At 45.8% G+C, this 14,338-nt stretch overlaps 1 protein-coding gene across 1 annotated transcript in view; it reads right to left on the bottom strand.

The window, feature by feature from the left end:
* The window catches only part of IGSF11 (immunoglobulin superfamily member 11), a 179,267-nt gene that overhangs the window by 14,631 nt on the left and 150,298 nt on the right, over positions 1–14,338 (bottom strand). Inside the window, exon 2 of the mRNA XM_081004116.1 lies at positions 985–1,148. Within this exon, the coding sequence (XP_080860242.1) occupies positions 985–1,148 (164 nt within the window). The remainder of the gene's footprint in view (positions 1–984; positions 1,149–14,338) is intronic.

Genomic DNA, 14,338 nt, shown 5'->3' with positions numbered 1-14,338 from the left:
TCTGAAATCTGACAAGTCTGATGTAATAAAAAAAGATGCACAGGCATAGCCTAACTGTTCCCTCGCTCCTCCCCCTCCCCCAGAAACCTTTCTATATGACCTGTATAGGCTGTTCCAGCAGAATTCAATGTAAAGAAATGAGAAAAAACTAGATTTTCATTTGAATTTCATTTTATTTCCTACCAGTAGACTGTAGGCTGTTATTGGAAAGTATCAAAGTTAAAGGATGTAGAAAATTAGCTGGGTGTCCCATCAAAAGCAAATAGGAATAAGAAAAATGAATAAACATGAAATAGAATGAAAAGCAAATAAATGCATTAAAAAAAATGCAGTAACTAAATTATTCCACCACCAACCCTCTGCATGCCTTTCTCCAGATTTAGGCCCTTTCACCAATCATTCCTGTACTATATGTGATTATCATCAAGTGAGTTATAAGTCACTGCTCATGCTCTTACTTCTTAGCAACACCCAGTGGCCTGTTTGGAACCACAAGGCTCAAATCAGAAGTTCCTCATACGGAAGTTCCTCTGTCTGCTGCACTCCTACACCCTAGGGTATGGGTAGTCAATGCTGTAGTTTCCAGAATTTCCTGGACTCCAACTCCCATTACCTCTGACCATTGGCCATGCTGGATGTGGCTGAACACAGAGAAGATATCCGAAACACCAACAGTCAGTGTGTGGGTCTCAGAAACATATGCTACAGAAACTCCTCAGAGCTTCATCAGACACACTTGTAAGATTCATGCCTGTCCATTCACACATTACAGCCAAAAAAGGTCATTTGTGGCTATAGTCTGGCTGCTTCCCACATTTTCAGAACGTAATTGGGGGGAACCAGCACAACCGACGCAGCCCTAGATTGTAAACTGAAGGGCAAGTCTTCTGTTATTTGCATTGATTTATAAGCCATCCTATGAGCCTATTGTTGGGGAGGTGGGTTTGGCCAACTAGTTCTGTGTTTCCACCAAGAGTTTGGTACCTGTTCAGGTTGGTTGGCATTGGAGAGTGGCGTGACCATCCAAATGACGTTAAGGTTATTAAGCGCAGCACTGGTGGTAAAAGTACAGGGCAGGACCGCCGTCTGGCCCCGAGCGACTTCAACACTCCTTGTGTTCATGAACACTTCCAGGGGACTCACTAGACCTGTAAAGAAAGAGGCACCAAGGTGACATGCTGCATTTATCCAGGAGACCATTTTTCAACCTTTGCCTGCAACGACATACATACTTAGTAGGTGCACAAATGCAAGAGTGAGCTTCCCATCTTCCCTGCTGTGACCCTCACTTCCTCTCCTGTTTTCCCTCCCCTCCCCGCAACAAGGCCACTGCTTTGGCCCACTTTCCAAGACTTTCCACTATCTGGAGCAATCCAGGACAGTCTGTGGCGCCTCTCTGGCTCTTGGTGCACAGGATGCAGGAGGCATATAAAAGACAAAGATTCGTATTGCTAAGCTAAATAGCACCTGCAGGGCTACAGATGGGGATGGCGCACACAACAACTGCTTCTGACAAGTAAACGTAGGAAAGGTGGCCAGGGAGTATGGAGGAGGAACGTATGCTGAGTTTGCATCTGCTTTTGTTGGGACAGGCTGGTTCTGAGGCACAAATGAATGCAGCACCATAGAAGTGTACAAAGCAAAAGCAAAATGAAAAAAGGAACTGCTCTCAACAAGCTCCTTGTTCTAGCCATGCCTTCCACCGCCGCCACCATTTGTTATTTCCAGAATCTTTAACTAGGGCTGAGCACTTTACAAGCTTTATAATAATTCACAACAGTTCTTGCCCACAGGCTTACAATCCACTACATTTATTTACACCCCACAACCTAGTTGCATTCAGAAATATATTTATCCTAGGGAAGGGCATTTTTGGTAGTGGCACCTGCCCTGTGAAACACCTTCCCATCAGATGTCAAACAGATAAACAACTACACAACTTTCCAAAGACCTTTGAAAGCAGTCTTGTATCAGGAAGTTTTTTATGTTTGATGTTTTGCTGTTTTTTTCCAAACAAACAATTTTTATTAAACTTTGGATTTACAAAAGTACGTGCCTTGTCTTTTTTCAGGTTATAGAATCTTTTTTTACATTTGAAGTGAGTCGTTAATGTTGTATACAGAATGAAATTGGGGAAGAAGAAGAAGGGGGAAGCTCGGGTGGTGTTGTAACACTTGGTATATATGTGGGATTTTTATTCTCTTTCTGTTCATTTATTGTATTTCCTTGGAAGTGTTTTTATTATGTTGGAAGTCGGTCAGTGTGGCTGGGGCAACCCAGTCAGATGGGAGGGATATTATTATTATTATTAATCATCATCATCATCAACATCTTCATCATCGTAGCTCAGTGGTAGAACTTCTGCTTTGCACACAGGTTCAGTCTCAGGCACCCCCAGGTAGAACGGATAATGTATCCAGTCTGAAGCCTTGAACAGCCTCGGACAGTCAGTGTAAATATTGCTGAGCTAGATGATCAACTGCCGGACTCCATACAGAGCAACTTCCTATGCTCATATCTTCTGAATCCTAACAGCAGAATTCCCACTAAAAGAACCTTAAATACCTGAGGCCCAAACCAGATGAGACATCAATACCATGCAATTAACAATTACTTTTTAAAAAGTAAACTGAAGACATGAATGGCCTCATCCATAATGGGACAATGAGGCAGGGGTGTGCTTCAAGGGTTAAACCTCCCCTGCCAGGGTCCCAATCCAGATTAGCTCCTGTTCCTGCACCTGTAATTTATTCAAAAGCTAATCACACAATCACTGTGTGATTAACATCTCATCCAGTTTGACCTCAAGTCTCCTGATTCTCCAGCCAAGGTGTACTCACCAGCTATTTGCATAAATGTGATCAAATGGCAAACTAGGAGTGAGCAAACTTCTTTTCCATTCAGAATGAGTTGAGACATGTTGGATTATTTATCTGGACTTCTAGGTGAAATCTGAATAGTTTTAGATAGCCAAAACCACCCCCTTGCGCTTATAGGTACATATTTCTCAGCCCTAAGTACTAGTGCATACCAATAACATTGTCAGGACACTCCAGTGCCTTGAAGGCTTTGTAATGGCAGCAATCTGAACAGTGTAGATCAGCCTTTCCTCACACGTGTATACAACTTAATCTGTGCAGACTTCAGACTCTGCAAAAGCCCTTAATCCATCTGTGCATGTTTGGAAGAATTATTGGAACCATACTCTCCATGCCAGGCCCCAAGTAATCCTAAAGTAATCATTTATGTTCAAGAATGTTCAGGTCCTCTGTGAGAACTGACATAGATCAGACCCTCCCAGTTGGCCCTGTGGGTCATGCTTTGGGGACAGATAGATTTACACTGGATAGGCCACAGCCTTTGCCAAAGCTTCTAAATTATGATACCCAGAGGCCTCTGCAGTGGTTCATCCTACAAGGCTACTAAGAACTGTGGGATACTGTAGAGCTGGTCAGCCAAATTGCAGATTCTAGTACAAGCCAACCCCACCCTTGATATACCAAAAACTGCTGCCTGCAGCTTCATACTTCACTGTTTTCTTACACAGCTTTCTTCTCTGTGTTAAAAAAGGGGTATAAATGGCAAAATAGACACACAAGTTTATCCTGTGTGTATATACCTTATTGATTTATTTCCTCACTTACAGTTATAAATGAACCTTTCATCCTATCGATCCTAGGGCAAGCAACAATAAAATGCATATCTGAACCAAGTAGGCCAGTGCCACATGAAAACATTTTAAAATACTTAGCAACACTTACACATCAGTTCTAAAAATACATATACACAAACAACATTGATGTGAAGTTGTCCTTAAAGGGCCAGCAATATCCATGTTACAAGTGTATACTTGCTCTCACATGTATTCAGCCGGAACTCATGTACAGTATTTATGTAACAAACGCATGTTGTAACTCCAGCAAAAGATCCTAAACCTTTCAGCAGTGCGTGCATGTAAATACATGAATGCTGGCTGCACACATGAATCCAGGCACACATTTGAAACATCCAGTTAACCCACACAAGCAGTAGACTAGGCCACAGCTCATGGAAACATCTCTGGCATAACTATGACCCACAGAAGTGAATGAGGATCCCATTCAGTGCAATGAGGTTGTGCAGAAGTGCCCGGCAGTCAGTATCTTGGTAAGTGAAACTGCCCGCATACAGCAGCCACCTTCCTAACCAAATCGCTTAATTAGCCGGTGCATCTCCACTTCCAAAGTTCAGTCTTGGAAACATACCAGCATGCTGCATACATGCTCAGAAGAACTCTACTCACTTACATTAGCACCAGGGGAGCAATCTTGCTACGAGTAAGGGGACTAAGCTGCTAACAGCCTGACCAGAGTGGAATCCTTTTTCGTTTGTTTTGTTTTTTGAGGCTCTCTGCAACGCTTTACATTCCAGCCCTGAAGCATCAGGCAGCAAAGTTAATAATAAATGTTGCAATTCCGTTTCTCCTTTGTGTAGGAGAAATGTCTGGCAGATCATTGCTTTGGCTGGGAAACATTTTTTAAAGCCAGCAGAAGCCTTCTATTCCCAGAGCCTTCTTTAAAGACAAACACACTCACACATAGCCCATAAGAATACAATGTGGTAAGTGAACTATTCTTCAATGTCCTCCTCTCAGGGGGGTTTTTCCCTCCCCAAAAAGATGTCCTGCTTTTACACGAAATGGTTTTGGCAACCAGACCAGGATACACAGTGGCACAAAAATTATTGGGACTTAGGTCTCATCCTTACACCAAAGGCTCAGGCCAAAAAAAAGGGGGGGGGATTAATAAAAATAACAAAGAAATATGGCCACGACTGCATGAGTGTAGTCTCTGTCTTAAGAGTCCACCACCAAAGGTATTCAGTTCCAGGCATCAATGACATTGACAGAGAAAGGACAGCCAAAGAACAAGAAGGATGTTGCCTGTGCCACAAATCCCTTCTGGCCTATGAATGAGTCAGTCTGCTACTAGGATGCCATCCACTGCAGAAGGAGCAAAGGGGGCCTTTCCAAGCACCAAGGAACAAAGCACCAAGGCCAGAGAAAGGGCGGTGACTGTCTTTGAGTTTTTGAAGCTGAGGCACCATCTCCCTGGGTTGGGTGGAGAGGAATCACTGTATTTGTTATCAGTGTACCGTCTTCTATCCCAAGGTGCCAGGGCTCAGTGGGATCTCCACCAGGACAATACTAGACAGTGCAGAAGTCCAGGGTAGCTGCATCATATCTGTCAAGTTCAGATAAATCTAAAGCACAAAAGAAACAATTCAGAGTTCTTCTGTTATGAGGTGAAATTTGTAGTTGTGGTTCTCACCAACAGAGGCTGGATCTGTACAGATAAAAGAAACGCTACAGAAAGAAAGGTTGTAAGAGCTCTTTATGGAAAATCCCACTGGCGACTGATTACTGCTCTACAGGGCCGTCTGGTGCCACATGTTTATAACACAGTTATAACGATGTATTTGACTAGTGTAGCTGAGTCCACAGTTGTAGGGTTCCTTAATCATCTATTTATTTAGCCACTTAAAAGTTTTGTGTCGACAGAGTGCAGATGGCCAGCTTGGGGAGGGAAAGAAGTCAGGTCCTAGGTTGGATAAACTAAACTCTGGGAGCACAAATGTAAATCACATTTCAGTTCCGGAGTGTGAATGCTGAACAGGGAAATGGCAGTGGTAAGGGAAGTCCTCTTCTACCAGCATCTAGCCATGACATTTCACTGGCCTTCAACTGGTAAATAACAACAGGGCATTAACAAGCACACTCCCAATGAATGTGTTCCCTATGAACCTCAGACAGTATTAGCATTTAGGCACCCTATTTCACCTGTTCACCTAGGCTTTCCCTGAGGTAGGTCTATCTATGCTGATGTATGAAGCTAATCTATCGATTTGTAATGAATTCTGTGCTTGCTTTATGAATGTAGTTTTATTGTTGATTCAACGTTGATCACTGCCATGATATTTTTTCCTCATGCTGGAAGATTACCCCATATATATATATACTGGCAAGGCAAGCAGGATAAACACAAACACTACTGGATCAGGTGATGACATCACCGTGAGACAGCTCATGAGGAAACCACAGCAAGTGATAATTAATTAATGGAAAACATTTCAAGACAGATGGATAGGAAAATGAACTTTTGCCAGAGTCTAAAATTAGTATTCAATTAGGAAAAAAAGCTTTTGGTTTATCAGCTCGTGAATGCCTGTTGGTGAATGTCAGGGAACTGCCATCAGTGCCGGAGGGAGAGAGCAAAATCCAGAGGGATTCCAGAGAGCATCCCGGGATTGGGAGAGGCAGCCCATCTTCTGGGGAAGAGAATCAGCGTAGCACCAGTGGAGAAGGGGGGCAGATGGGGGAAGCGGCGAGGCGGTCCCATGACTCCTTGCCGGGGACCAGCGGGGAGAGTAGGGGTCCTCCACTGCCTACGCCCTCCTTGCGCAGAAGGCTTTCGCGCAGAGAGAGTAGGAGGAGACTAGGCGTCAAAGAGCTTCTTTGCTGGATGAAGTTTAAGAAACACCCACTGACGGATTCTGCCAGCGATTGAGACAGCCACGGGTGAGTGGCTGTCCGGACAGAAAAGGTTCACTCAGGCAACCCAGCCAGGTGTTTGCACCGGCTTACACATGAGCAACCCCTAGAATCATTACAGCAATCCGTCAGTCCCTGAGGTTGCTTGTGCGCAGCCCCGGAGAGGCAGCACGATGAGCCAAACAGGGCCGGCCGGAGAGACAGAGCAAGAAGCCATGGTGCGAGGTCTGGTCGAGAGGAACCGAGACCTGGAGGCGCATGTCGCTACCCTGTCTGCGCGGCTGGAGGAGAGACGGGCTCAGGATGCACAGGTCAGAGCCACCCTGATAGGGAGGAAGGTCCCGGGGCTGGTACACAAGTTTGGTGGAAAGCCCCAAGACTACAATGCCTTCCGAACGGAAATTCAATACGCTTTGGAATTGCAGAAAAATGACTTTGCGGATGACGGGGAGAGGGTGGCTTACATTGTTGGACATCTGCAGGATGGGGCGTGCGAATGGATCAGGCCCCTAATGGCGACGCAGAATGATGCATTGAAAGATCTTAAGAAATTCTACCAGGCAATGGACGCGATGTTCTCCAGCGAGGTGGAGCAAAGCGTGACACGGAGGGAGCTGATGGGGTGCAAGCAGGGGAGCCTGTCCGTCAGAAACTACTGGTCGCGTTTTGCGATGTTAGTCCACAAACTCGGGTGGGATCTGGACTCTGAACCAGTACAAATGTTGTTTGAAGCGGGTTTGGACCCCGAAGTGAAAGACGAGTTGTCCCGAGTGCCCCGCCCGCGGTCGATGGATGAACTCACGAAGACTGTGCTTGCGATCGGTGTACGCCAGGAAGCGCGGGCTCAGGAGAAGCGGGAGATAAGGGCGGAACGTTTCCATGGCAACCGCATTCCGGAGATGCTGAGGGACCCTTCCCAGGCGGCGGAGCTGATGGAAATTGATGGAGCGCGCACGAAGTTTCAAACGCTGGTGAAGGCCGGAAAAGGGAGGGGAAGGAGTGGAAAACTACCAAGAAGTGTTTCCTCTGTCAGCGACTAGGACATTTTGCAAAGGTCTGCCCTCAACGAAAAGCCTGGCAAGGCATGATGGGGGCTGCAGGCCACGACGAGAAGGGGGAGGAAGGGCCGGTGCAGGGAAACAACAAAGCCTGGCTGCTAACCAGCAGGGGCAGCAGCCAGGCCAGCAACCAATAGAAGTGCCCCAGCCTGACCCTCCCAAGGCAGCTATAGCCATAGAGGTGGTGCTAGAACTCCCAAATAGGCACCCCGTCAAAGTGGAGGGGCTGCTAGATTCTGGCAGCTCGTGTAATTTCTTCAGCAGAGACTTCGCTCTGGAGCACCAGCTCCACTTGTTGCCACTAGATTTTCCCTTGCAGGTGACCACCATCGATGGCAGGGAACTCCTGGGAGGGGAAGTGACACACCAGACACCGCCAATGCGAATGAGTGTCTCCAGGCACACGGAAACCATTGCCTTTCACGTGGCCACACTGGCAGGACCCCGAATAATACTGGGAATGAGCTGGCTGGCAATACATGACCCAGTGGTGTCATGGCATCAGCGGTCGCTCACCTTTGGGTCAGCTTACTGCTTAGAACACTGTCTGGGAGGGAAGGAACCAAGAATGACTGTGGCCAGGGTGGCTAGGGCGGCCCTGGAGCAAAAAAGGGAGGTGCCATCACAATATGCTGATTTGAAGGAGGTCTTCAGCGAGAGGGAGGCAGACAGACTGCCCCCCCCACAGGCCATTTGACTGCCAAATCAACCTGCTTCCAGGGGCTCAGTTACCGGTGGGTAAGCTGTATGCCATGTCCGACCGGGAGATGCAGGAGTTGTGGCAGTTTATTGACAAGAACCTGAAGAGAGGTTTCATAAGGGAATCAAAGGCGGTGGGGGGCAGTCCAGTGTTCTTTGTGGACAAAAAAGAGACTAATCAGCCCAGATTAGTTGTGGATTATAGGGCCGTAAACCTGGTGTCAGAACCCGTGACTTTCCCAATGCCCAGGATTGACGATATTTTGACACGTGTGAGGCAGGGGAAGATTTTTACCAAGCTGGACCTCAGGGGAGCAAACAATCTGATTAGGATAAGGGAGGGGGACAAGTGGAAAACGACCATGTTCACCCCCCTGGGGGCTTTTGAGTACTTAGTCATGCCATTTGGATTACAGTCGGGGTCCACCTGCTTTCAAGCCTTCATGCACCATGTGTTGAGGCCCCTGCTGTACAAGAATTGTGTAGCCTTTTTGGATGACGTCTTAATCTATTCGGACAATGAAACGCAACACGTGCTACAGGCAACTCAGCCAGGTGTTTGCACCGGCTTACGCACGAGCAACCCCTAGAACCATTACAGTGAATGTTTCCAAAACTTAGTTCCCAGACCTTAGCATCACCAGCTTGAACTGTTAAGATTTCTCTAACACAGAAAGGACAGCTAATGAGCAGTACAGACCTTGAAGACAATGTTAAGAAAGACTGGAGAGTGAGCAACAATACACTGTGGCATGTGCTGCTGATTAGTATGAAGCACAGAGAAAGGCAAAATAATTTTTGGGATGAAGTAAGGCAGTTTCTGTGACAAAAACCCCCCAAACCTCTCAAGAACTGCCGGGTCAGGGTTTGACTTTTACTTCCTGGGCAGCTAAGACCATTAATAATAACAAGGGCACACCCAGACCTTAGTTGGTGGCTTTGCTTCATTTAATTTTATTTGGATCCCTACCGTCTTTGCAGTTGATAGGGCATGCAAATATTTTTTGTCTCATATCACCCCCAAGGAGTTTGGTAGTGCTAGGTGAAGGTGACTTGCTCAGGATCATAGAGCAAGTATTTTTAAACCATGGTTAAAGTCTAAAATTCTAATCACTGCGTTATACTAGTTCTTTGCATACAACCACCAGTTCATGTGTACTTTCTCCGTGTTGCTCAATGGGATGTTGTGCAGAGCCTCTGCCTTGCATACATCAGGTCCTGGTTTAATCTCTAAGAACAGATGAGAAAAAGACTCCTGTCCAAAATCATGGAAAACCACTGCCAGTCAGGGTAGACAATAATGAGCTGGATGGAACAATGGTCCAACTCAATATAAGGTAGTTTCCTATGTGCCTATGGGTGGGTCTATGGCTTGCGCTCTAAGTTACATTAACTTCTGGAAGCTCATAGAATTACAGTTTCATGTCCCCTAAAACCTTCTGGAGGGAGGACTTCTAGAACAACAGAGTGCAAGGGAACAATATGGGAGGGGGTGAAGGGATTGCCTGCAAGGAAAGGGGAATCACCCTAAATGGGTCATAAGATAAGTTAACTTAAGAAAGTTCAAAGGAAAGTTTCCCATCACTTCTGTCCCTCAGCAGCCCCCAACAATGCACATTCCATGAAGTTTAGGAGGCCCCTCTGACCCTCCAGAGAAACTGTGGGGGTGCTCATAGGGGGAAGAAGAGGATTGCAAACTTTCCTTCCACAAACTTTCTTAAGTTAACTTATTTCAGGATCCAAGCCAAAGAGTTTGTGCACAAATCCTCAAAGGGGGAAAGGAAGTGGAAGCTGGCCAAAGCTGGTCATTTTCCATCAGGCTCAAGAGAAAGTAGTTTTAAACAGGGCACCTTGTCAATTTCACCTCTTCCAATCAGTTCAGCTCCAGAGCCAGAAGCCAAAATAGAAGGCAGCAATCCAGTACTACACCAGTTTTCTTGGGACGGAAAGGACTGGAGGACGCTTACCTCTCTGAGGCATAACTCTGTTAGAGATAAGTGAGCAGCCTGGCGCTCGTGAAAATCAATCAAGCCATTTCGGTGTTGAGTGGTGCTCTCAAGGAGCCTGACTGATATAACCCCTTGACATTTGCCATCCTTTCCCCCTTTCCCTAAGGGGAAAAAAATAAGAATTATCACTGGAGTGGGGAGGGGGCATGAATTTGCAGCCAGAAAAGGGATCCAATGGGCTTCCTCTCCTTCAGGCAAATGACTCTGGCAGCATAATTTGCCGCTGAGGATCATGTAGCCCAGACTTCTCTTTGGTTGCAAATTACCATTGCAGCATTTTTCACACAAGATCATGGAGTTTGTATTTCAAGGTGCTGCAAGAGTCACTTCCCAGAAAAAGGAGAGATACATTAGGTCTCTGCTGTTTTTCTGCCGTCTAGAGCCCTCCACTGATCTAATACGCTTTTTTGTCGGAATGCAAAACTGCAGTGTCAGTTGTTAAAGCAGGTATCTAAAGGATCTCCTCCTTTGTTTACATATTGATTTAATAAAGCAAGGAAAAGCCTTAGCTAACATAAGCATCTTTAGAAGTGTGGGGCAGGGAGGTCTGACAGAAAACAAGGGATGTTGTTATCTTTACAACTCATTGTACATGGTTACATGCCATGTAGCGCTCTAAATAAGCAGACATATGCGACAATTAATGCTCAGAGCCACTCAAGCCTGAGAGCTTCCTCCGCATTGGAGACTGCTCTACCAACAAATGTATTGGCAGCCACATCCATTACCCACAAATCTTCACTGCTCCCACCTGACACCCCTCTCTTGTAGCAGATAGCATACGTCTGGGCCAGGCAGAAACAAAGCAGAGTAACTGCCTGATTATCAAAGCCCCACTGACCCAGGTTGCTCTGAACTCAGCTGCTGTCTCTGTGAGCAACGATAAAAGCAGCATAGCCTCCCTTCTCCGACAGCAGGAAGGAGTCTCTCCATCCTTGCTTGGAGGCCGCTTCCAGAGATAACTGGAGGCCTGTCTACCTTCCTCTCAATGCCAAACTGCCCCTGACAGAGAAGAGGAGGAATTCAGAGCTTAAGACGATAAGATAAATATGCTTAAAATAGTTGTGCCCACAAGATGGGCTTCAGTGATTCTGCTTTATTAAAAGAGTTACTTTCGGCTCCATCCTCTGCCAGCTCTGGCACTGCTCACCCAGCTGGCATGTGCGCCCCCACCAGACATGTGGGGAAATGTGGCCCATGCATGCCAACAGAAAGAGTCCCTGTCCTTGAGCTGAGAACAGAGGTTTCCTTAACTGGAATGCACTGAAGGAAGATATTGGCACATTCTTTTGTGACGTAATGATGCTCACTAACAAGAAGTTGTTAGGATACTGTTATGTGCCTCTGGGCTTTCACTGTCAGCTCTACACAAGTATAGAGCTAGTCAATTACTAGAACAGTATCAATTGTGGGGACAAGAACCCTTTGCAACACACCACACCTGTAAATTGCAACAGACTTTTCAAGGAGGCCCAGAAATTTGCAGAGCTGCCCTCATACCACTCATTACACAGAATGTGGGATCAAAGAATCATGTTATGGTTTGAACTCCGTGAAGCAGTAGGCAGTAAAAGAGTTAAGCACCCATTCCTCATAATCCATCCTTTTCTTTTACTTTTAGCCCAACAGGCACTCTCCCAAGGTTCCCAAACTGCAACTGCATGTACACTTGCTTCTGAGTAAACTGTGCACAGGATTGGGCATCATCTTTCTATAGAAACCAAATTGCCTCCTCCTGCAATGTTCTTCTAGTTCCAATATGGTGTAGTAGTTAGAATTTAGGACAAGGACTGAAGAGATCCAAGTTTAAATCTCAATTCATCAAAGAAGGTCACTTCCTCACCTCAGGCCAGCCACTCTCTCTGAGCCTAACCTGCCTTACAAGGTTGCTGTGAGAGTAAAATGGTAGGGGGTTGGTGTGGAAAGATGTATGCTGCCTTCAATTCTTTAAAGGAAAGGCACAATATAAATATTACAACAGCCACAATGTTGTCTTCATCCATGGTTAGAAAGAAAAATTGTAAAAATGAAAAAGAAATGTTACCCCACAAAATATAGCAATAAAGCAAAGGGAGCAAATTGTGTAGCTATGTAAATCTGCACACTTGCCTGGTTTATTTAAAGTGCAGAATTTGGATTTTGCTGGCCGCTCTATGTTTATTTGTCAGCCTCATGTGCTCTTGCCCTTCCCCCAGCCTAAACTGTGGTTGCGTTTTAGAGGATGATATCCAAGTTGTTTTGTACTATTAGTGAGACTATAAATATAAGAAAGTACACCGATAGGACTAAAAATAGCAACTAGAATGACATTAGCTTGCGTAAAGCTAATCAATCCCCATCAATCTCTGGGGCATGCATTAATCTCCTTCTCCTTGGTATAGCATTGCACAATTAGGTACATTATGGGAGGTTTAATGCTTTTTCTCTGATGCATCTGACACCGGCCAAGTCTAGAGACTGCTAATTTCTGAAACAGTTAGACCTTGAGGTCCCTGCATTTTCATTTGCCTGCAGAGGAATTTTGGAACAGCTGCATTAGTAAGATTCAGTGACTCTACATGCTTTGGTGCATCAAGGCTGCCAGATACGATGAGAAACCAGTTCCTAAATACACAGTAGATGCTTTCCCCTACCTATTGTACTTATTGTGATAATTCATGACAAAAAAAAAATCAGACTGCAGCTCAGTGGTAGAGCATCGGCTTTGCACGCAAAAAGTTCCAGATTAAATCCAGTCATCTCCAGGAAGGTCTGGGAAGAAACCCTACTTGAAACCCCAGAGAGCTATTTCCAGTCAGCGTAGACAATTCACTGTTCCCATGTCAGTCTTTCTAGCCCAACACAGACCATGAATGATGCACTCCATGCAGATAGGCTAAATCAGATAATAAGAAGCAAAATCACTCTTCCATATTAACATCCACAACCAAAGAGTCTGCAACAACATCATCAACATCTCCTCCACTTTGCAGATGAGCAACCTGATGCAAAGGACACCCTGTGAGCCAAGCTGAGATTTGAACCCCAGATGCCTAACTGCATTCTTCATTCACTCACCTTAATGACCACTACTACCTTCTCAGCCCAGCCCCGAAAGACAGAGTTATGGGAGAGAATGCAGAGTGTCAAGTAAAAATCAGTAACACAGAAGCACAGAGGGCAGAAACCTAATTAAAGTTTCTATTTGGGATCTGCAGGCAGCAGCAACACTGCTACTGCTCATGCCACTTACTCTCAAACCTCTCCTCCCACCCCCAATTTCTCTGTTTAAATTCATTCAGCAGAGCCAAGTCAGCAAAGATTCACTGCGTTGCGGATCGGTGCCAAGTGCAGTCAGCAGCAGCGGCAGCAGCAGCAGCGGCAGCAGCATGCACTCCTTTGCTGACACAGCAATGCAGACCCTCTGGGGAGATGAAAACTGCCAGTATCTCTGCAGAAGGATGCATCTGCTCGCTCCCAGAATCGGAGGGTCTGCGATAGGAGCCGGGGAATCGAAACGGGTCAGGAAGGCTCTGCCAGGGGGCTTGTTCCTATTTTCTCTTTGCCGAGCCATAAAAAATACATTAATGGCCCAGCAGCCTTGTAAATGATTTATGGTCAGGAGCGTAAATTCTCTCCTCCTCCCTGAAAAAAGGGAGCATGGTGATAAACTGCCTAATAAAGGAAAACGACTCAAGGAGCAAACATAATCAATAATAGATCAGGGGGGAGCGGGAGGAGGACCCCCAAGAGGGGTTTGGAAACATAACCCATGGGGTGTGGGCAAACCGATATGGGGTTACATAGGCTGGAATCGTCTTAAGGTCTGCACATGTGTGCTGGAGTGTAAATAAGGATGACAAAAATGGCAGTGGGACAGATGGGTGAAGGGAAGAATCTGCTTTAGCACTGCTATGTATAGTGCACTGAGAGCTGACACAGAGAGAAGTATCAATCAAACAAATACACTGTGGTCATTAAGATCTGGGATCTGAACGTTTGCTATCAGGATCCCAACGAGCCTGCAAATTGGGGAAGTAGAAAAGTACTTAGAATTTATTTTT

The sequence above is a fragment of the Podarcis pityusensis genome (assembly GCF_964106645.2).
Source record: "Podarcis pityusensis genome assembly, chromosome: 4".
NCBI lineage: Eukaryota > Metazoa > Chordata > Lepidosauria > Squamata > Lacertidae > Podarcis > Podarcis pityusensis.
This window is presented reverse-complemented; position numbering and strand designations above follow the sequence as displayed.